The 22228-nt window shown below is 37.9% G+C and overlaps 1 protein-coding gene across 2 annotated transcripts in view; it reads left to right on the top strand.

The window, feature by feature from the left end:
• slc8a4a (solute carrier family 8 member 4a) overlaps positions 1–22027 on the top strand; it is a 46042-nt gene extending 24015 nt beyond the window's left edge. For both annotated transcript variants that reach the window (XM_056731516.1, XM_056731517.1), the window contains 5 exons: positions 12594–12700; positions 13753–13877; positions 14303–14402; positions 14693–14965; positions 16515–22027. In XM_056731516.1, the coding sequence (XP_056587494.1) occupies positions 12594–12700; positions 13753–13877; positions 14303–14402; positions 14693–14965; positions 16515–16894 (985 nt within the window). In that variant the 3' untranslated portion in view covers positions 16895–22027. The remainder of the gene's footprint in view (positions 1–12593; positions 12701–13752; positions 13878–14302; positions 14403–14692; positions 14966–16514) is intronic.
• The last annotated feature ends 201 nt before the right edge of the window (positions 22028–22228 follow it).

Here is a 22228-nt window from a genome sequence, read left to right as displayed (position 1 = left end):
CCCATATATTTATCACCCGTACACTGTGGTTTTATAGGATCTTGTCCGTTCGTTTAATTTTCTCCTCTTATTGGAAATGAAATGTGTTATGTCAAAACATTTTAAAAATGTATTTCCTCTCTGCTGTTGGCTGACCATCCTACTCCAGTTTATCTATCTGCACATGAGGCTCATAAATTGAGGGGGGTAGATATTATGTATTATATATTATATGTCGTTTTGCTCTTTATTCTTCTTGTGTTTAATATAGAAAATGAGCTTCATAAATATAAAAAAATATTATGCTTTGAATACGTGACAGAAATGAATGTCCACACTTCTTACATTTTCTTTGCATTTCTTTACATTTTCTTTGCATATGCAGTCAGGGGATTTAAGTATTTACAGTATATTCTTGGAAAACAGTACAAAAATGCAGTGTGGATAAAGTTTTTGTTAGTTAATCCGAATTAATGTGGTCTCAGCTCAACCATGGTTTGGAAACATTTTATCTATTATTTTTCTATCTTAATAAACAGCTTTCATTGGCTGGATGGTTTGTATGACGGGTGATTTTGATGAGAAAAAGGGTTTGATGGAAAGTAATGACTGCAGGAGACCTTCCAGCTAGCAATGACATTGATACCATCCTTCCAGCCTTTGAATCATCCCTCTCTCTCTCTTCCCTCTCTGAATTATGAATTAAGACTCAGGATGAGTTTCTTTCAGCATGGCACAATTATAATATCCTCGGCAGTACTTTGAAGACGGGGGAGAACAATACAGCTTAAGTTCTATTTTAATTTATCAGTGGAATAATGTTCTCATCCTCCTGTTTTCCACGCTCCCTCTCTTTTTTTCTAATGAAGATAATCACATGGCTTACCTCGGTTGGCCCTTTATTTCTAGTCTTATTTTAGGTTTGGAGTCATTTTCCAGATACAAATATAATTTCATCTTTGCAGTGCTTTGACTTCAAAAGCGCCATTATGAAATGAAATCAAAGTTATATGGCTAAACATGTACAATCTTTTTCAAATTAAGTATGATTTACTGCGGCTTCAGTTTCATCAGATTTGTTTTGCAGTGGAATGTTTGTGCCTGTGCTTTAATGCGGTGCCTTTTTCCAAACAACAACTGGATGTTTTGAATGTATTTGTGCTCAGAAGTTTGAAATAGCAGGCCTACAATTTCTGCGTACTTCTAAACTATAAAGCACAAACACATCTCTTGCAAAAGCAAGCACTTCATTCAAAATGTAAATGTAATGTGAGATTGACTCTACACACAACCCCTACACTTTTTTGCCATTTACACATCATACAAATGTAAAATACTATTATCTTGTGTCTTTTCCATGTTTAGTGTGAAGTTCGCTGGAATTTCTCCATTTTAAATGTCAGTATTTTTCCAATCCAAAACAATAGCTGTTGGTTTTGTATTATGTGTCCAATGTACAACAGATGTCTAACAATTGCAAACAATGTACATTTATGCATTTGGCAGACTCTTTTATTCAAAGTAGCTTACATTGCATTGTAGCCTACTATACATTTATTTCTGAGTATGTGCAGTCCCTACGATCAAACCCATGACCTTGGCGTTGTTAGCGCCATGCTCTAACCACAGATCTAAAGGAAATCTTAAAATAAAGCAATACTACAGTCTTGCCCCACACCTATCTTAATCGTCACTGTAAGAATGTAAACTTCTTATGTCCGCTTGTCTAAACAATATTCTACGGTTGAAGAGTCTAGCCGACGGAACACACAGAGTTTGCAGATCTGGAGACAAAGTTTGACACAGACACAAGTGCTTGCTCAATCAGAGTCCAAAGTTTATTGTATTAAGGACTAATATTTATATGCTTGAAACAGGAGGTGTCATATAAAACCACCAGAGTGGAAAATCACCAGACTTTCTATTTAGTCTTATTCCTCCTGAACAATCAGATATGATCACGTATTTAATGTTACAATATCAAAACAATTGTCCCTAGATATCATTAGGAACCTTGAGATGGAGAACAACATATACTTATATCAACATAAGACAGCATAAGACATGATACAACTTTGACCGAGGTTAAACAACAAGAAAGTAAGGCACATCTTATGTGAATAGAAGCTTATACTAATAGGAATGAATACGAATGAATACATATGATATATGAACTTTCTATTAAACACAGATGCAATATTTGTAGAGGACAGGACGAAATCCAGATTCTCACAGTCACTTATGCAAAAGATAAATTGTACTACAAAATTTTTACGTCACAAATGAGATCGTACAATTCAGGCGGGCCACATGCGTCCTGAAAAATAAAGTCAAAGCACTTTGATCGTTCCACTATGTCCCGCTGCAGTAAAGATGATAAAACCCACGCTCTCTACATAAACAAACAGGATTCAGTTATAGAGTTAGTCATAAGATATTATAAAAGGGGCGTGGAGGAATATGGCCGGGACTTCATACCACAGCTCAACCTTTCTCTCACTGCACACACACACATGTCATCAGCGCAACATATCAGCGGCCATATCATTGATATTTTGGCTTAAGTTTTGGAAGTGAATGGAGATGCTTCTTCCATTTTTTTATAGTCTAGGGTATGAATTCATACGAATGAAACAGCTTAAAATAGTTATGAATTCCTGTGTTGCTTTTAGATTGTGTACAATTTACTGAATTATTTTATATTATCAGATCCTCAAAGCAGCTTTTGTCTATTCGACACATATGTATTGTAATCATGTTTAGCTGCAAATTTGACATAAAATTGCCTATACAGTGTATCATGTCTACAGTAAGGGTCCAGTATGTGTGTGATTATAAGTATGATGGTGTTGTTTTAGTTTCAAGGTACTGTATATGTTGTGTACGTTTATTTATTATCTATTTAACCATCTGACTTCAACAGGACCTCTGTTTTCCTATTAAGTGTTTGTGTTGTTTTGTGGTTCTGCTTCCCCTGTTGACACCAACTCAAGACCTGGTATTTCTTTTTAATTCTACCATTCTCTGACTCTGTGTGTGTATGTTTGTGTGTGTGTGCCTGTGTGTGTTGGAGAACTGTCTGAGAGCTAGACATGCTTCCACCCTTCTAACACACTGTTTTCAGAATTTTTCTAAGTCTGCTTCTTATACAACACCTTTTTGCTCTGCCGTGCCATCAGACATTTTTATTATATCAGAATTATTTCTGTGTGAAAACTACTGCCATGTGAGCAGACATTTTAAATGAATCATCTATAAACGATTCTTTTTTTTGGCAACATCCCATAACGTGAGTGACATTCAGCTGAGCCTAAAAAATGTGTGCCATTGCCAGTCAAAGCCTTGCCTGTGTCCATGCCAGTATGCAGACAGAAATAGACATCCACCCACAGGTCATTAAAGAAGGATTGATCGAACGTGACTACAGGGGTGTGTTGGACAGATTGCAACACTGAAAATGAAACGATGGGATCTCATTGCTTTCGTCTCTTCTTCCGCTCGAACCATATTTTACCACAGTGATGTCGTCTGTCTGGGTGTGGTTAACAGCCTGCATAAATCGCAACCGTAAGTCACCGTACCACTTATTTGCATGCCCGCTCGCACTCCCATAACCCACTCGCTCTCCCGGAACACATTCTGACACCCACACATCTATTTAGCGCACAGAAATGCTTTTTCTGCCAGCGTGTTGGCTGGATATTTTACGGCACTGCGGCTACATGCCAGCGTGTTAAACAGAGTTGCTGTTTTGTACATGCGTGGCTTTTCAGGGCAGTTGTTTATCCAGTGTTATTTGTTTTTCCCTGGTGGCAGCGCTCAATGTGCACATAAACCTGCGGTGCAGAAATTAAAGGCAGCATGGTGTGCTGTGATGCAGTTCACAGGAGCTTATAATGAGCGTCCGGGGACTCGGCGGGCAACTCTCATGCCACTAGTGATTCTAGGAATGGGCTGAGAATGTGACAGCTGTGTGCATCAAGACAGACAGGCACTGACGTACCAACATATACAAATAAATAATTTAGCTTTGCTCTCGGCTCTTAGTTGGTAGCAAAGGTGCCATTCCAAAACACATTTGCACCATTACCATATTTTACTGAATATTGTTTTGTGTTTATGCATGTTAGTGAAAACTGTAATTAAGATTAAAAATAAGACTAATAGTAAGGGTGGTCAAGAAATTCTGGGCAAATTGTACATTGATGTAGGTGGCCACACATCCATCCTCCTGCTCAATTTCATTTACATTTATGTGTTACTTGTACCCTTCTTCCAGTCTTATTCAGTCAAATATAGACCATTCCAATATAACGCGGGTCGTTTCTTTTTCATAACAGCGTTTAAGCCTGTCGGGATGAATTTTAAAGCCTCAATTTGTGTTTGGCACTCTGTGGTGAAGAAACATTTTCAGAAGATGAGAAATTTAGAGCGTACGGAAGCCAAAACAGAATTAATCTCTTGCTAAAACACTGTGGGTATTTGCATACAATGCCCAAAAAACACAACTATGTTGTTATTACTACAGTAGATAAAAAAATTACCTTATGAGAATATTTACATACAGTACCTGTCCCAGAGTCTTCTTAGAACCCTATAGAAACATGGTGTGTGATTTACATTTTCCATAACACTAAAAAAATGAAGGAATGGATAATGGATGGATAGACATTAATAATCGCACCTTTCAGTACTCCCTCCTCGCTTCATGGTATTTTCTTGCCCTTGCCTGAGTCTCACCCACGTGGGTAAAGTTAAACAATTAGGGACTACAGAGGTATATGGTTCCAGTGCCAGAGAGAACAGTGCTCAAATTAATTATATTCTTCATCTGATCATATCTCACAACTCTCTCTCTCTCTCTCTCTCTCTCTCTATATATATATATATATATATATATATATATATATATATCTTTCTCTCTCTCTCTCTCTCTCTCTCTATCTCTCTCTCTCTCTCTCTCTCTCTCTCTCTCTCTCTCTATCCTGTAATTATGAGTCTCAACTGTGTAACTGAGCTGATCCCTTAAGCCCCACACTCTCTACCTTCTTTTTCTGTCTCCCTCTTTAACTACCTCTCTCTTAGTTCTTAATAAGCATGCAATACTGTTACACAATATCCAAACTTTGACTGTACAACTTCAAAACCGGGAGATGAAAGGAGAGCTGTGCTTCTGCAACCGTTTTTAGGTTTAAGCAAATGTCACTCAAAGAATATAACTCTGTTATTCTTTCAAAACAGAAGTAAAAACAGGCCAGACATTTAAAAAAAATTCTTATGTCTTTAACAGAAGAACAAAAGTCCGGTTTGGTGAGGGTGAGTAATTGAGTGTGCAGTATTGGCGTATTTCGACCCTTAAGGGCTTGGCATAGTCCAGGCGAATTGCGCTTTCGTTCTGCATTTTGGGGTAAAACGAAGCTCGAAAACGTTAAGCAACGTTACAGTGTTTTCGAACAATCCAACACCCCTATGTTTCTGGAGGCATTGTTTACATGACGTATGCAAATAGCCTCTGCGCACGTGGCGAGAGTGATCATAGAGGTGTGTGTTATAGTTTTTTTTTTTTATGTAGACATTATCTAACGTCACCCAGGCTGAATAAAATGCTGCGTTATTTCACAAAGACAAGGTGGCGCTACATAACACACCCACCTATTACGTAATGCCCATGGACCAGAGGTGGCTCGAGGGTGTTTATTGGCAAACACAAACTTTCCTGGAGAGTTCTGTTTGGTTGGCGACGGGGAACTAGTGAAACGAATTGTCGTTTGGACCAGATTTGGTTTGAAATCTGGTCACAGACGGTCGTTTTTCGAATGTAGTATGCTGAGCCCTTTAGAATTGACTTTAGTTTCTTATCTTAATGTAGTGTGATTGATTCAATTATTTGTATTACACGAGTGTTAGTTCCAGTCCTTGTCTCTGATTGGTCAACCGCTGTGTTTTTATAAAAGCCAGTTAATGGAAGTCGCGCCACTCGGCGGCTATGTTTGCGGAGCCTCCGGGCAGCTATTTCAGTTATGATGAGACCACAGCACTAAAAATTAAAAAATTTCAAGGTTACTTTAGCTACTTATGCTGACAGGAACGTCAAGGAACCCCGGCCCAGAGAATCATCACTTTTTTTCTATTGATGATTGGCTCTTTGTGAGAGTGGCCATATTGAGAGTTGTATCATTGTAATGGCAGTGGCAAATTTTCTTAATATCTATCTTAATGTCTATTTTCCTTTTTGTTTCCTTATGATAAAGAACAGCTAGGACTGGTGCATCTAACTGTTGCTGCGTGTTGTTTTCTTCCGCAGATTTGGAGTCGAAGGATTGTTATTTAGCTGTTTATCTAACAATGATTTTTTTATGAATGTTAATTTCTCATATTTATATTAGAGACATTAGACTCATGATGAATGATTTTGTTTGACAGATCTGGCAACCCTGCCAAGCCGGTACGTCAACACTCCAGTGCAAGCTGACTGTGCGTTTGCAACTATAGCAATATGCGTGTATAATCAAAAACATATTTTCTGTTGTGTATACTCAAACATTACATTTGCTGAACTTAGGGACTAGTTTTTTCCAACGTAGGGAAGTGATTTTACTTCTTGAAAGTCGCATTGATACATATTTGTTTGGCTTTAATATTTGTATTGAGTGGTAACTGTTTTGTAAAAGCAATAAGAGGGGTACAGTGCTGTGTTGTTGCGTACCTCACAGTCAATACCTCAGCCAACAAAATAAACCAAATTTAAAATAAGCTTGTAAATATAAAACATAACCTCAGACATTAAATGTCTATCCCTCACTGTAATGTTTTCTTACGTGTTAAATTAAACATGGCTTCTAGGGTCTATTTAGACTTCGGTGGAGCTTTAATGTTTGTTTCCATCTTTTGCCAGACAGTCAATGTGAGATGGATCTGCGAAGTGAAGGTGTGACATAAGAAGGAAATAAGCTATTAATATTTTTAACTGAGATTTGCAATCCTTGCTTTTGTCCATCCATGATGTTTCTTGCCCAAAACATAAACATTTAGTAAATGATATGAAATCTATTTAAGTTCTCAAACACCGACATATGTGTTAAAGCACACCTTGCAGCCTTAAAAATGGTTTTCTAGAAGCTCTGAGAAGTCTCTTTTTTGTGTTCAACCATGCAGCATTGCAACCACACATAATGAGCTTTTCTACAGCAGTCACTTAAATTCATTAAAGCAAAGCTTACCACAGCCTTCACAAAACAAAATCAAGGCTATAAGGCGATCTCTGTGTGGTGGAGATTACCATCAGGACCAAAAAATCAATATAGTTAATGAATGAGTGAAAGAGATGCCCTTATCAGAGCTGTGGAGTGATGAAGGACGATAAAGAACACAAGAAAAATAAAAACATCTCAGGAGACGAGAAAGACGCGCTTTTTATCAGCATGCTAATGCATGTAGCAGGTAGCATCAGGAAGCATGGCTAATCCAGCTATGCTTCATTAAGTCCCACATTAAAGACACCAAATGGTCACGGTGGGCTTGTGTGTTGATCTGAATGAGACGTAATTCAGAATTTCTAAAGACTAGAATCAGATCAGTCCAGAAAGCCATATGGCGTTTTCATTAGGCGCTGACTGAAAAACATTTGCTTGGTGTGTTTTTTTTATTATCTCTCATTGTGTCTGGCACAAGCGGCTCTTGTTGAGAATTTCGTAGGGCTGCGTGTTGTAAATTACAATTTCAAAAGCCGTGACTAGCGTTTTGTATTTTCTGATCTCCCTTGAAACTCTGGACCTAAACAACTTGAAGGGATTTGCTCCTGGCTGTTAGACTCCGCGTGTGAGCGCTCACTATCTGTGCTTGATTTCATCCCGTCGGGTCTTAATGGATTTACAGCGCAGGTCCACAGTCAGCTTCGACGCTTGTAGCTCCTCCATTTGCATGAAAAAGGGATGCTTTAGACCATGATGTCCTTTGTCTCTGTACACACAGACCAGAAAATCCTTACATCAGACACGGACCGAAAGGAGAATGCAGTTGCCAGATAAATTAAGAAATATTAAGAAATATTGTTAACAGATTGTAGTCAATGTTTGTAGTCAATGCTTTTTAAAGGTCCGGTGTATAAATTTAGCAGCATCTAGTGGTGAGGTTGCGAATTACAACCAACGACTCACTCCAACCCTCCCTTACGAAGCACTACGGAACAAAAATGTCATGTTTTCACTACTTTGCCGAAGGAGATATCGTATTTACTAAGTGTGCTCTGTAGAGCAGTTTGTCCTTTTGTGACTACTGTAGAAACATGGTGAAATCCATGCAAGGATATGTAGATAGAAATAGCTCATTCTAAGGTAAAAAAAAACATTATGCTTCATTATGTAAGGTCTTTATACACCTCTGAACACATGGTTATGTCTTATATTCTATTTCTGTCAATTAACATTTCAGTCTGTTCTTCACACAAAACTATCATATGACTTTAGGAGACTGCGAATATAATGCATGGATTCAGAAAGATCATGTTGGCAACCAAGTTGAACAGTAAGTCTGTGCAGCTCCCCCAGCCTGAGGCGGAATGAAAAATCCTGTGTGTTGCAGTTTGTGTGTTGAATGATGATGTTTGTTATGTGTGTATGTGTATTGTTGTTGTGAAAGAGTTTGGCCTGAAGCTAAAGAGCAATCCCGCAATTGTCCATTGCAGATATTTGTTGCCCTTCTCACTGACCTACAAGAAAACAGCTCCCCCTACAGGGCATTTAGCAATCTCCACCTCATCAGATCTGTCTGTCTCTACAGTGTTTCCTCATTCATCTCTCATTTCCTCTCGATAGCTTCTCGCAAAGATTTGTTGTTGGTTGTCTGTCTGGTTTTGTTGTAACTGTATACCTCTTCATCTATCTCAAAGGCCCTTGCAAAAAAGTATACGCTCCTGATGTCCAATACACAATCAATCCAACCAATTGCGAACCATTGGACTAGAACTTTTCCTTGTTTTTCTCTCTGCAGGGTCTCATGAATTTGTAATAAAGAGGAGAAGTGTCTTAGGGGAATCTTGCAGTGTGTGTGTATTCCAACACGAGAAAGAGATTGATCTGAAGATCTTTCTTGTTTATGCTTACAGCGCCTTCTTTGATTGTCTGGCTGTTTTCTTTACCCTCACATCCGCAACATTAACGCATGCATTTACCATCTACCATTTCATTTAGGAGAATACAAGTTGCGTTATTTTCTCACCTTTGCGTTCCCAAACGTTTCTTTCGAAGTCCTCCCCTGTTTACTTACCCACCATCTCTCACCTCCTCCTCTCTCACTCCATCTTTTTCATTCCTTGCCTGAGGCATATACTTTTATCAGTCTTTGCACTCTAGCTACCTGTTGCCATGCCAACCCTATAATTTTGTGCATTCTGCGCCCCACACAATGCAGTGTTTACACCTGCCTCATGTCCTCTCAATGCGTATGAATGCATGAGAATCTTACCTGCGTTGCAGTGCCCGAAGGGGCTTTAAATGACTCATTTTAAATAGAGCTTTTAATGTTACGCCTCCTGTGCTCGCACTGTCATCTTCGCAGCCCACGCATGATCCACAAAGACCCTCTTTAGATTGAGAGAATCCGGCGGATAAAGGATATATTTTCATTGTTAACACAATATACTCATTTATTATTGCGTTGACACTGTGCGTGAGTCTGTGTGTTCATTTTTCCCAATTTCCCCAATAAATTAGTGATAGTTCACCCAAAAATGAACATTCTGTCATCATTTACTTTTCAAACTTTTTTGAGTTTCTTCTGCAGAACACTAAAAAGATATTTTGAAGAATGTTGTTTACTGGCACCCATTGCATTGGTTTTGTGTCCATACAGTAAAGGTGAATGGGTAACGGCGCTGTTCGGTTACCGACTTTCTTCAAAATATCATCTTTTATGTTCTGGGGAAGAAACAAAGTCATAGAGGTTTACAATAACAAGAGGGGGAATAAATAATAACAGAATTTTCATTTTTGTGGGAACTATGCCTTTAAGTTCTGTCTCCATTGAATCCCACAGAAAGTGTCTTCTTCACTTGTCTTACTGTGTGTGTTTGCTTGTATGCATTTTGTACTTGTTTGTATTTGCGAATATTGTATGTATATGATGTGTTCATGCGAGTGTGAAGCAAATAGGTTCGGATGTGAGCAGCTCTGTGGATTTCAGAGCTCATTAGGGTCTCTTGTTAGTTTGTGTTTATGCACATCTGTTTCTTTTTTTGGGACGTAGGGGCGACTTCGCCTCACTGAGAAATAGTTTTAATTACAGCTGAGAGCTACCATGTGGAGTTAAGATACCTGTTCAGCGAGCTGACGACAACGTGGATGTCTGGCATTATGCTTAATTGTTTCCTGACTTTTCAACTGTTCTTATCTGCCTGTGTGTTCAACTTCAATGGGACCTTTCTGTCTTCTGATGGTCCATATAAACATTAAAAAACAAAATGAGTAAAATAAAAAAAACAAGGATCCTCTTTACATCCATGTTATCCGTTTTGATGGTTGAATCAAAGTCTGATTATAATAGCAGGTTTAAATGCAGCCAAGTCAGATTTCCATGGTCAAGTTTGCAGATTTTTATGTGCATATAGGGCTGTGCGATTTGAGTAAAAAAATCAAATTGCGATTTGATTTGCGATTACATTTTTCTAAGTCAAGCTTCAACTCAATATTGTCGATAGTTTGTAGCACATGGGTATAGTTACCCTGCTGAAAGAAAACAATAAAATCCATTACAGAAATTCTAATTATTTCCATTAAAACCTTTACAAATTTCCTTTTCGTGGTTTGTTTTGGGCATTATTCAAATACGACTTATCGTTCTATTGGTTCACAACTTACATCACAACAATAGAATCCAAATACCAGTGTTCACCATTACAGTTTCCATTAAAACAAAAACATATAAAATGTTTAAAGCAAATCTATTCATGTGTGATTAGCATGGTGGTCTAATTAATAACGAACAAGGACTAATGGATTTAATTACACACAACTACAATTCCAATAAAGGGTGCAAGCAAAACAAAGAGAGGTGGGCAAGGAGAAGATTAGTAGTAGCTTAATAGAAGGATTGCAGTGAAAAAAGAGGTGTGTGTGTGTGTGTGTGTGTGGGCGAGCGCGCACGTGTGTGTAAGACTAACAAACGAATTTCCTGTTAGATTTTTGAAAGAGCTTTTGGCTCTTCTCTCTCCATTAATCATTGGCTGTAATTATCAGTGCATTGTGATCAAGTCTCTTCTTTTACTCTGTCTGCTTTTTAAAGCCCAGCTTCTTTTCAATTTCCTTTTTTCCTGTGCGGATGTTAGCTTTTCTGAAGCTCCTTTGGTTGAGCATGGTGCTTTTAGACCCATGGTCAGTGGTGACTCCCAGGGAGTGTATTTACCAAAACAATGACAGATTAAATGCATTGTAAATCCCTTTGTCCGCCAAATGTGAAAATCTTTCCAAAATCTTAAACTGAATGAATTTAAGAACTTGTATATCCTCTGTTGCGCCTTAAATCTTTTAGAAAGAATTCACTCATTATAGAGATTTCTGTAAAAATTTTAATCTTCTGGAAAGCACGTCATATTTTGCAAATAAATGAAATAAATGTTTTTGTTCAGTCTGAAAAGGATCGTCACATTTAGTCTCATTTAGTCTCATTTTACAGAAATCAAAGTTGTACTTCACTTAAATATTGCATAACATTGTGGTTATGACGTGCCACTACTTATTATATTAAATGAATCTATGTCTCTCTCTCTCTCTCTCTCTTTCTTTTCTCTCTCTCTTGTTCTGTCCTTGTTTCCTTGTTGCTATTGTACACGTTTTTGTAATCAGTGTTTATCAACCATGACCACAAGTGTTCTGTGTGCTAATAATGACAAATGCTGATTAGCCATGGCTAACCACCTGCTCCCTTGGCACACAAACACTGCCTACTGTACTGAAACTCAGGGCTGATGTGTTTGTACCTCTCTCAGGGAGGCAACTCTTTTTTAACAATAAAGGACTCCTATAATAGGGAACACAAGATGCCCTCTGGATGCTTTTCTGCTAACAAGGGTCTCACACTGAAATATATATATATATATATTCTTTTTTATAGAATGTTTAGAAAAAGTCTGTATTTAGCTGTTAATATTTCACTGTACAATTATATAGTTAAACGTTTCATGTTAAGCTAATGTCTAACAAAATCTATCAATGAAACATGAAAAATAAGAAATTTATGAATTATAAAGAGTTATTTTATGTTACTTAATTTTTTTTCACCAAAAATGGTTAAGAATTTTTTATTAGCTTTACGGTAAAACAATAGAAAAATACGGATTAATACAGTACAGATTACTGGTATATTGTGATGAATATTGTGGGTTTTACATAACCTCTTTGGGCCACTTTTTTCTGTGTGAATCATTCATAAGTCCATTCTTACATAAACTGTTGCATTAAATTAAATGTGATAATCTACATCAAAGTACTTTATGGATGATATACACAGAGATCTTTTGTGTTTGTGCTTCTCAGATCATTTTATTACTCCCTTCACTGTCCTCTGTCTTTTAAAGACAACAGTTAAACTTACCATTCATTTTCTTTCTTTCCCCACCACAGGAAGATCCTGGAGGTTCAGATCATTGATGACGAAGAATATGAGAAAAATAAAACCTTCACCATTCACCTGGGAGAGCCGGTGCTGCTGGAGATAGGACAAAAACACGGTCAGTACAGTAGATTTTGCTGGACCTCTATTTCACCAACACTGTCATTGCAAAACTCTCTCTCTTTAATATTGCATTAATTGCTTCCACATCCGTCTCTGAATAATTGAAGAACACATTTGAAAGGTTTCTTCATGAAAACAATGGTCGTCAATGGGGAATATACAATAGGTGACTTGTTATTATGGGAGATATGAACAGATAGTAACTGGAATCAGGGAAGGCAGCCATGTTGGAGCAATATCTCCAGGCCATTTCTGTGCATGAATTATATATTTACTGCTCTTATTCAAGTTCTTGTTCTTTTCAAACCTTTTACAGGATCCATTTAAGAATGTTGATGCTATTTATACATGAATGTTTCTTTTTCCTATTCCAATAACCTTAATATATGCATATGCAGCATTTTTTCGGCATCATACATTAAAAATCACAAATTAAACTAGACATTGCACCACTCTTGCATCTGGTTCAGCTCGAAAACTCATTACTTATTGACTAACCGCCCACGATTTGCTAAAATAGCACAGCTGAATGCATATTTAAAACGTCATTGTCATTCTTTTGCCACAAAAGTATTTAAGCTTATAAATTCCACCTTATTTACAGAAGTGACACACTTTCCTGCTATGTCGGCCCGCAGTGCGCATGGAGTAAACAGTTTTTAATTCTAATGAGTTGTTTATGTACGTTTTCAATTGAAACTTCAACAAATGTTGATTAAACGATGAAGAGCGGTATAATATATACATTAGGCATACTCATTTTTGACCGTTTACAGGGTAGATTGGTCAGGATGGCACTTGATGCTGTGAAGTTAAAGTCAAGTATGCCAGATCTCATAAGTTGGCAGCATCCTGTGTTGCACGCAGTTTCTCACAGATGTTGAGATCCTTTGGATGCTGTTAATTTATTTTCAGCATTCTTTTAGTAGACGAGGAGCTAAAACTAAAAACTACCTGGGTGTGTTTCATTCTTGGTGAATTCTTTTTAAATGTAGTATATTAACACTTTACATCTTTGCTCATTTTCATTGTGTCATAAACTGACAGGAGACTCTAATGATAACAAGCCGGCGGTGGGAGCAGATGAAGAAGAAGTGACCAAGATGGGTTGCCCGAGTCTGGGAGAGCACACAAAGATGGAGGTGGTCATCGAAGAATCCTATGAATTCAAGGTAAATCCTAAGGGTGGATGATACAGCTTTTGTTATTCTTCTCCTCTTCTCTATCGCTGCCTCCCAGCTACCATGGTGACAGGTTTGATACAGTCGGTCAGATAGTTCAGGGTTTTTGTAGAGATTTTATGCGGACACATTTTATTTCTCCATCCCAGATTAAATACAGACCTCAAAATACCAACAGGCAAATGGCTGGGACAGACTGGCAACATTTTATTCTGACGGGGTGATGCCCGCACACCCACATTCCTACCACAATCAGTTTAGCTGGAGCCTGGGACCTCTGTTACTTTTGAGCTGCGAAACAGAGTCATATTAAATCCATGACTTGTCTTGTACAAGGGCACATTGGGGAGGATGGCTTATGTTTTGGGGAATATTTAATGTCTTAATATGTGTGTGTTTGTTTGGTGTTTGGTTAGAATACTGTCGACAAGCTTATAAAGAAGACAAACTTGGCACTGGTGGTGGGCAGCAGTAGCTGGAGAGAGCAGTTTGTAAGCGCTGTAACTGTCAGTGCAGGTCAGTATCTCTGTATATTGTAAACACAAAGACACACGCATCATTTTGTTAGTGCACCACAGCTGATTTGTATTCATATTTCGTGTAACATCTTGTACCAACAAGCAGTTTGCCTGCCTTTGGTGACTGCAGGTCTTCTCCACCATGTGATATGATCACAGCCAATCAGATGATGTTTCCCAAAATTACAAAATTATGACCAGGAGTAGGCTACATTACACATTTGTAACACAACACAATTACACTGATTCTGTTGAATTTAATGCAGTATTGCATGGTAATCTCCTCAGGTGACGATGATGAGGAGGAGAGCGGAGAAGAGCGGTTGCCCTCATGCTTCGATTACATCATGCACTTCCTAACAGTATTCTGGAAAGTTCTGTTCGCCTTTGTCCCACCCACCGAGTACTGGAACGGCTGGGCCTGCTTCATTGTCTCCATAACTCTCATCGGAGTCCTGACCGCCGTTACCGGAGATCTGGCATGTCACTTTGGTTGTACAGTAGGCCTTAAGGACTCTGTCACAGCTGTGGTGTTTGTGGCCCTGGGTACATCTGTGCCTGGTGAGTGTGTGTTTGTGTACTTGTCCTGTCTGTGACATAAAATAAACTAGTACTGTACGCATATAACACATTTATTAGACCACTTGGGAAATCGCATGCAGAGGTCAACCTTAAGATGAAAAAATCAAATTTTCCCCAAAGGTTTACACATATTTGACCCTGGATCACAAAACCAGTCTAAAGTAGCACAGGAACGACAAAAATACATAGAAGTGGTCAAAATTATACTTTTTTCTTTTATGCTAAACATCATTAGGACATTAAGTAAAGATCATGTTTCATGAAGATATTTTGGAAATATTCTACCTAGAATATTTAAAAACTTTTTTTGTGAGTGGATGGCCTGCCACAGTGCCTATGATTAACAACTTCAAAGGTAATTTTCTCAATATAATTTGATTTTTTTTGCACTCTCAGATTCCAGAGATTTAAACGGCTGTATCTCAGCCAGATATTGTCCTGTTCTAACAACTCAATAGAAATATTATTTAGCTTTCATATTATGTAAACATCTCAATTTCGAAAAATCTACCCATAAGACTTGTTTTGTTTTCCAGGGTCACATTTTAGGAAACTGTCAAAAAGTCTAAAATTGGAAATACTGTTGTCTTTTATTACGCAAATAATAAACTGAAACAACTAAATGGTGTTTATTTTATGATGATTTTTATCTATGATGTTTTTTATCTTTTTATCTTTTTATCTTAGAAGTCAGAAAAAAAACATTAAACTATTACAAAGTATTCTATTAAGCGCTGCAAGTAAACTGTTATTGTATATCTGAAAAAAAATACAATTAAGAAATGAAATAAAATGGTGTAAAAATTGTTTTAAATTGTAAAACAGTAAATTCAAAGATTCATCAATAATTATATTTTACCATAAGTAATACTACTGTGACTGAATATCTTACACATACGTGCAAGATTAAGCATTACAGAAACTTAAAAATTATTTTGTTATCACCAATAGCCTGCTGTTCGTTTAGGGCAGCTGTGGCACAAACCCTTCACTGGGTGGTGGTCTAAAAAAACGTTTTAGCACTGTATGTTGCCGCCAACTTTGGATCCAATGTATCTTTTCATGATGGTGCATTTCGTACGTGGATGTGTGAATGCTGTGGTTTTATTTTGAGGGCATTTAATTATATGGACTATTTTAAGGACTATGATTTACTCTGAAGAGATTCAAATGGCATGAGCTGCATTTAGTGTGAGGTCTGATTCGGCAGAAACTCTAAATGCGAGTCAGACTACCCTAAAGCACAGATCTTAAATGATCTGCATTATGTTATTAATGAACTTATAAAGCTATTTGATTAATTGAGACATTTGCTTAAAGGCTTTTACTTATGCTTTATGCTAACAGTTATCTCCTTTGCTGCAGTTGTTCTTTCTTCTATAGAGTTTTATGAGACGATTTACACCTTTGACCTCTTAAATTCTCTTGAGCTATTAAAGAGCAACCTGTGAGCGATAAAAAAATCTCTGGGACTCTTCCAACTCTCACCATTTCTCTTTTCACCCCCTTCCTCTCTTTCTATCCACAGACACCTTTGCCAGTAAAGTGGCAGCCATCCAGGACCAATACGCGGATGCGTCCATTGGAAACGTGACCGGTAGTAACGCAGTGAACGTCTTCCTTGGAATCGGAGTGGCATGGACCATCGCCGCCGTGTACTGGCAGAGTCAAGGAAAACAGTTCAAGGTCCCGCCGGGCTCCCTTGCTTTTTCCGTCACCCTCTTCACAATCATGGCACTGTTGTCCGTCGCCATTCTTCTTTACCGCCGTCGGCCCAACGTTTCCGGGGGCGAGCTGGGTGGCCCGCGAACCGCCAAGCTGCTCACTGTGTTTCTGTTCCTCACGTTCTGGCTCATCTACATCCTGCTGTCCTCTCTGGAGGCATATTGCCATGTGCCTGGCTTCTAACAACGAGAAAGGGAAATGTACTTCTCGCTGTATAACCCCCTGATCATTCTTCCTGCAGTCGTGTATATGAGAAGTCTTAAATAAGTGTTTACATTTGTTCTTACTGATAATTGTCGTGGTACAAACTGAACTTGCATCCTGTCACCAACACGGAATAGTCGGGCGTCAGTGGAGGATGATGGAGAATCTGTGGTTTGGTACGCAGCTTCTCTTTATAGATGTTCTATCTCACACGGTGTCTGTCAGCACCTGGATATTGAGACACAGCAGCACTTATCCAAAATACTCTCCAGAGAGCCCCCTCAACATTTTTCCCGCTTCAGCGCTCGTTTTTTTTCAAGGACGGTCCTTTAGCCTCACTTTGAGATTCTTTCAGAAACCCCCGTATCACTTCTCCCGGGCCCTTTCAATAGACTCATTCCCATTGCAGATATTTGGGCTTGCTGCTCACCTCCACTTTCCCCGGAGACATGATCATTCTCATAGCTCTTCTGTTGCCTGTTACTTTCAGCTCCCTATAGATCTTTTTACCTCTCTAATGGCATTCATATTTCAAAAATGTAATTTTAACCTAAATTGTCCAGGGAGACTGAACCCCCGCAACAGCCCCGCCCACAAAATGACACGTGCCACACCCCTGTCCCAGCTGTGATCCTGATCTCAACACATCCTAAACCACACCCTCTTTCATTCTAATCTTTTTTTAATGTCAAGTGCTTGTGTTGTAGATCTTTGAAGATTTTTTTTTACCATACTACTGAAATCAAATATCTGTGAAGAGAAATATCGTAGAGAGAAAAGCGAGATGAACTTTTATGATGTTTTTAGTTGATGTAAATGAGAGAGATGCGTATTTTGCATGGCACAACCTTAGTGATAGAAGTTGAATGGAGACCAAAAGAAGTAGTTTAAAGATGACTGTGTCATAACAACCAAGTATCGGTGTTTATTCGTGTGATATTTATTTATATTTATTACTATCAACTATGTATTACATGGGGAAATTTTATGGACTGTATGTGGGTGATGAGAGATTTAACAAATGAGTGTCGAATGAGTGTTTTCTGTGTTCAAAGTCTTGTGCATATGAATGTGTCCTAACCAATCGATTAATTGCGAATAATCGATTCCACCAATCAAAGTTGGTGTTTATAAAAGTTGTGTGCCGTGCATATGTAAGGGATAATCCACGTCTAGCCGTGTATTAGAATTTTAATGCATGATGTGGAGCCCAAGAACGTCTGCGGTTGCCTCTGCGAAGTGCATTAAAATACTTTAATATAAGGCTAGTCGTGCATTATAGCGCTTATACCATGGTCATTTGCCAAGGTTTTAATAAACACCTTCAGAATCAAGTATTCAAACAGATTATGATATAATTATGTGTATACAATATAAACTCCACACACGCATATTATATAAACACAAACTTTTTTAATCAATGAATGGCGATTAATCGATTTGACCGATGAGTCCTAATGTATGAAAACGTATCGTACTCAAGCACAGTGAACTCTGTGACGTTACAGATTCATTTTCTGTCCAGTCCTGTGAGTTTCTGGAGCTTTCTTCCTCTTCCATGTTTCTACAATTGACTGCAGCTTCCGTGTGGTACATCACTTCTAATGCCGTTGCTCTGATAGAGTCTTAAATCGTGCTGTCGTACAAAGCCATGTTCCGCACTGTGTAAATGTAAATGCTAATATCTAAGAGGCTGGGCATCATTGAGTCATGTGGTCGTGTGCGAACGCAACAAGGGTGCCTTGATATCAACAATGTCATTAGGCCATAAACTAAGTCTGTCATTGGGTTTACACTGTTTTACAGGCCATGTTTTCACATGTCTAACATAAAAAAATTATGGTGGGATTTGTAAATGTCTTGTTATTGCAATTTACATTTGAAATGTGAGGCCCTCAATTTTATCGCATTAATCCAGAGCTGTATATATTTATTCAGGTGATTATTTCGGATCACGGCTAACTAATTTGCATTTACCCGCATACCTAATGTATTGGATTTCAGTTCAGGGTACCTTTCTAATCAGCTTCCTCCATATGGTACTTAATTCATGAGCTTTAGTCCATTTTCAGTCAGCCAGGAATTAAACTAGCCAAGTTAGCCCAAGTTCTTTCTTTCCTTCGCTCTTCTTTGTAAAGCGATACAGTTGTTACGGGTTTCAGTTTGCAGATATTTCATAATTGTTTACAAGCGTGTCCCAGCTATCAGCCATCTGTGCTTGGTCCATCCTGGGACACGTTACACGAAACACTCAGTTATAGCTGTGGGACACTTGGGTGTTGTTTACACTTATGGGTCCCGGATGACATGTAACTTTTAAAGAGCCTGTCCAAAAGAGCATGTTAAAAATGATAAGAGGAACTCCGAGTTCCATTACCCGTTGGCGAGTGTAATGACGCCAATGGCGTAATGCGCCACTTAAGATGCAAGAAATTGCAGAGGGAAATGTGTCCATTGGTTCAGAAGCGACTGGGTTTTACAGCCCTACATTTTAATGAGTGATAAAATATATGGTTTCAACAAATCCACAGTCTGCCATCTATAGAAGTGTTCCACTCACTTCCTCCAGATCACATCACCAGATCCAGCGTGACGTGAAAGTGGGTGGACCAGATGTACATTTTTATTAGCGTGCTTGTATTTATACATTCTGACTTTTCAATGATACCAGATTTAAAAAAGCAAGGAGCAAGGTATTTTTAGTGCTTCTTGTTGCTAGGCGACGTTTCAAAGAGTCATTGTCTTTCTGTCGTTATGTCATTGCACTCGGGTGGGTGTGGAAGAGGGCTGCCGGTTTGTAATTACTTCATAAGGTCACTTTCCTTTCTCTTTTTAAACCGATCACACAGGGTTATTGAACTTGAAGTTGCACCCTAAATAAGGGACAGTCCCTTATTAGAGAGTAAGCGGAAATGTAAGTTGCCCTAGGAGTTTTGAATAGGAAAATGAATAAGAGCTGATGTTGTTTTGTTGATTGATCTCCCTAAGGTCAAATATAGCAGGATTATGACACTTGGTAATGTTGCATCAGACTAATGGAGTATTTCAAAAATGTAACAACAGCAGAGGGGGTTATGGTAATCTCAATTTAATGTACAAAAGCCAGTGGATAACCACAAACGATAAAGGAAAGTACCGTATGAGACCTGTACACCCACTATAAAAATCTGATAGTTAACGGAGACTGGGAAGGAGCATCCCTTGTGGGCTTATGGCCTAAAGCATAGTGTTATCTAACTGTGATTTATGATCAAATAAGAGTAGAAACACACAGTGACCGTATCCACTTCCATTTTTTAAAGAACAGTTCACCCCAAAATGAAACTATGTAATTACTCATGTCATTCAGAACCCATGTGCTTTTTTTAAGGACTCATTACAAAGTTGTTAAAGTTTGGACTACTGTTAAGTAATCCGTGGTTGTCAAGCTCTAAAAAGGAGCCAATATATAAAAATAGTCAGAATGACTGAAATGTTTGTTTTAAAGTCTTTTAAAACCAGAAGGATAAAGTTAGTTTGTGTGAGGAACAAAAAATGCATTCATGATGTACTTAATATGTTGGTTTTTGGCCCTTTCGACTTATTGGACCTATTTTGTATCTTACGGTGCAGATAAATGTTTTGTTTCCTCAAAATTTAAAAGCACACGATAGGTCTTTATGGTACAATTCTGTACCCAAAAAGATACAAGACATTTTATGTTTTGTGCCTATAGAAGTACCAAAAGGAAACCTTAAGGAAAGGTTATAGTTATAGTATATAGGTTATATACATTGTTAAATTGGTCCATCTGCTCATAGATTTTTTGTAATTGACGATCTTTAGTTGATATATTCTCCTCTGTCTTGTCAGTCTATGGTGCGCAATCACGAGAGCACTTTGTATGCATGCTCATTCCGTTTGTGCACCGATCGCCCCATGGCCAATTAAGACCCCATGAGGTCTTAAAACATGTTGAACATCATGTGGGTGAGTAAAATATAACAAAATTTTGATTTTGAGGTGAACTTTTCCTTTAAGGGTACCACCTCAGTGACACTAGAAGTTGGGATATAGGCACAAGCTTCCACGAGGTGCTTCAATCCGTTATTCACGAAAAGCTATTGTATGGCTTCAGAAGACTTGACTATATATATATAAATATAATATATTTTAGGTTGCTTCAATTGTGTATTTGTCCTATTTGGAAAGCCACTATGAAGCATTGTTGTGTGAAAAGAGCTGCGCAATGATTTTACTGTGTTCCACAGCGAATAAAAACAACAGAATTTTCAAGTCAATAATGATAGAATTATAATTTTCTGCGAACTATGCCTTTAAATAGGTGCACAGTGAAGCAAATCGTAAGCACAAGCAATTTTGTCCCACCTAAACAGCTAATATAAAATGCACCATGTTCTCTCCATTAATGTACCACTGGAATGCTTTTTATTATGAATCAGCATCTTTTGTAATAGTCGACATTGAGGAAGCACAAAGCAGCGTAAAGGTTTCTTACCTCCCCAACTCCCTCAAATAAACAAATAAAAAAGAAAAGTTCTTATCAGATATTCACAGTGCATCTCAGCATGCTTGTTTCTTTCCTGAATGTCAGGGTGTTTGTGTGTCATGTGAGAGTCTCGGTCTGTCACAAGTGCTCTCGTGATACAATCTTAAAGCATGTCTTTTCTATGTGCGTGCGTTTGTCCTCTACTATTTGATTTCTCTAAAATCATAACATTGAGGTATTTACAAAAGAAAGAAATTGTGCTTGGGTTTTGTATGTATTGCTTTGATAAAATTGCTGTTTTAAAAACGACTCGTTTTTTTAAGCCAAGTGTTCTTTACATAGTTACTTGATACTGTTATTGTCTTCTTGTCGATATGTTCTGTATTGGGAAAAATGTATATTTTGGGTAAAAATAGGTGCTGCATAGAGCACTAAACACAACAAGAAAGTCATTTAGGTTCTCTTAATGTTATATTTAGAAGTGTGTGCGTGAAAGGGTGTGATTTTATTTGAACTCATTAAATATTGTAAATGGGAGCTTTTTGCCAAAAGATGGAGAATGAATTTCTGTTCGTATTGTTTTCATTTCATTTATTAATAAGTACATTAAAGTTGGAATTGTATATTAACAACAGACTTACAGTGTTCTTGATTTAAAAGGTTTTGTATTTTCGCAAGCAAGACAAAAAATTCTAGCTGTCAATTGTTTCCTCATTGATTTTTGACATTCATATTGAATTTAATAATTTTATTCTGCTAATATATAATGTGGAAATCAAGTGAAATCTAGGAATATTTTGGGATACTTATTTCCCAAGTATCCT

This window comes from Triplophysa dalaica, chromosome 19, assembly GCF_015846415.1.
Source record: "Triplophysa dalaica isolate WHDGS20190420 chromosome 19, ASM1584641v1, whole genome shotgun sequence".
NCBI classification, from domain to species: Eukaryota; Metazoa; Chordata; class Actinopteri; order Cypriniformes; family Nemacheilidae; genus Triplophysa; species Triplophysa dalaica.
This window is presented reverse-complemented; position numbering and strand designations above follow the sequence as displayed.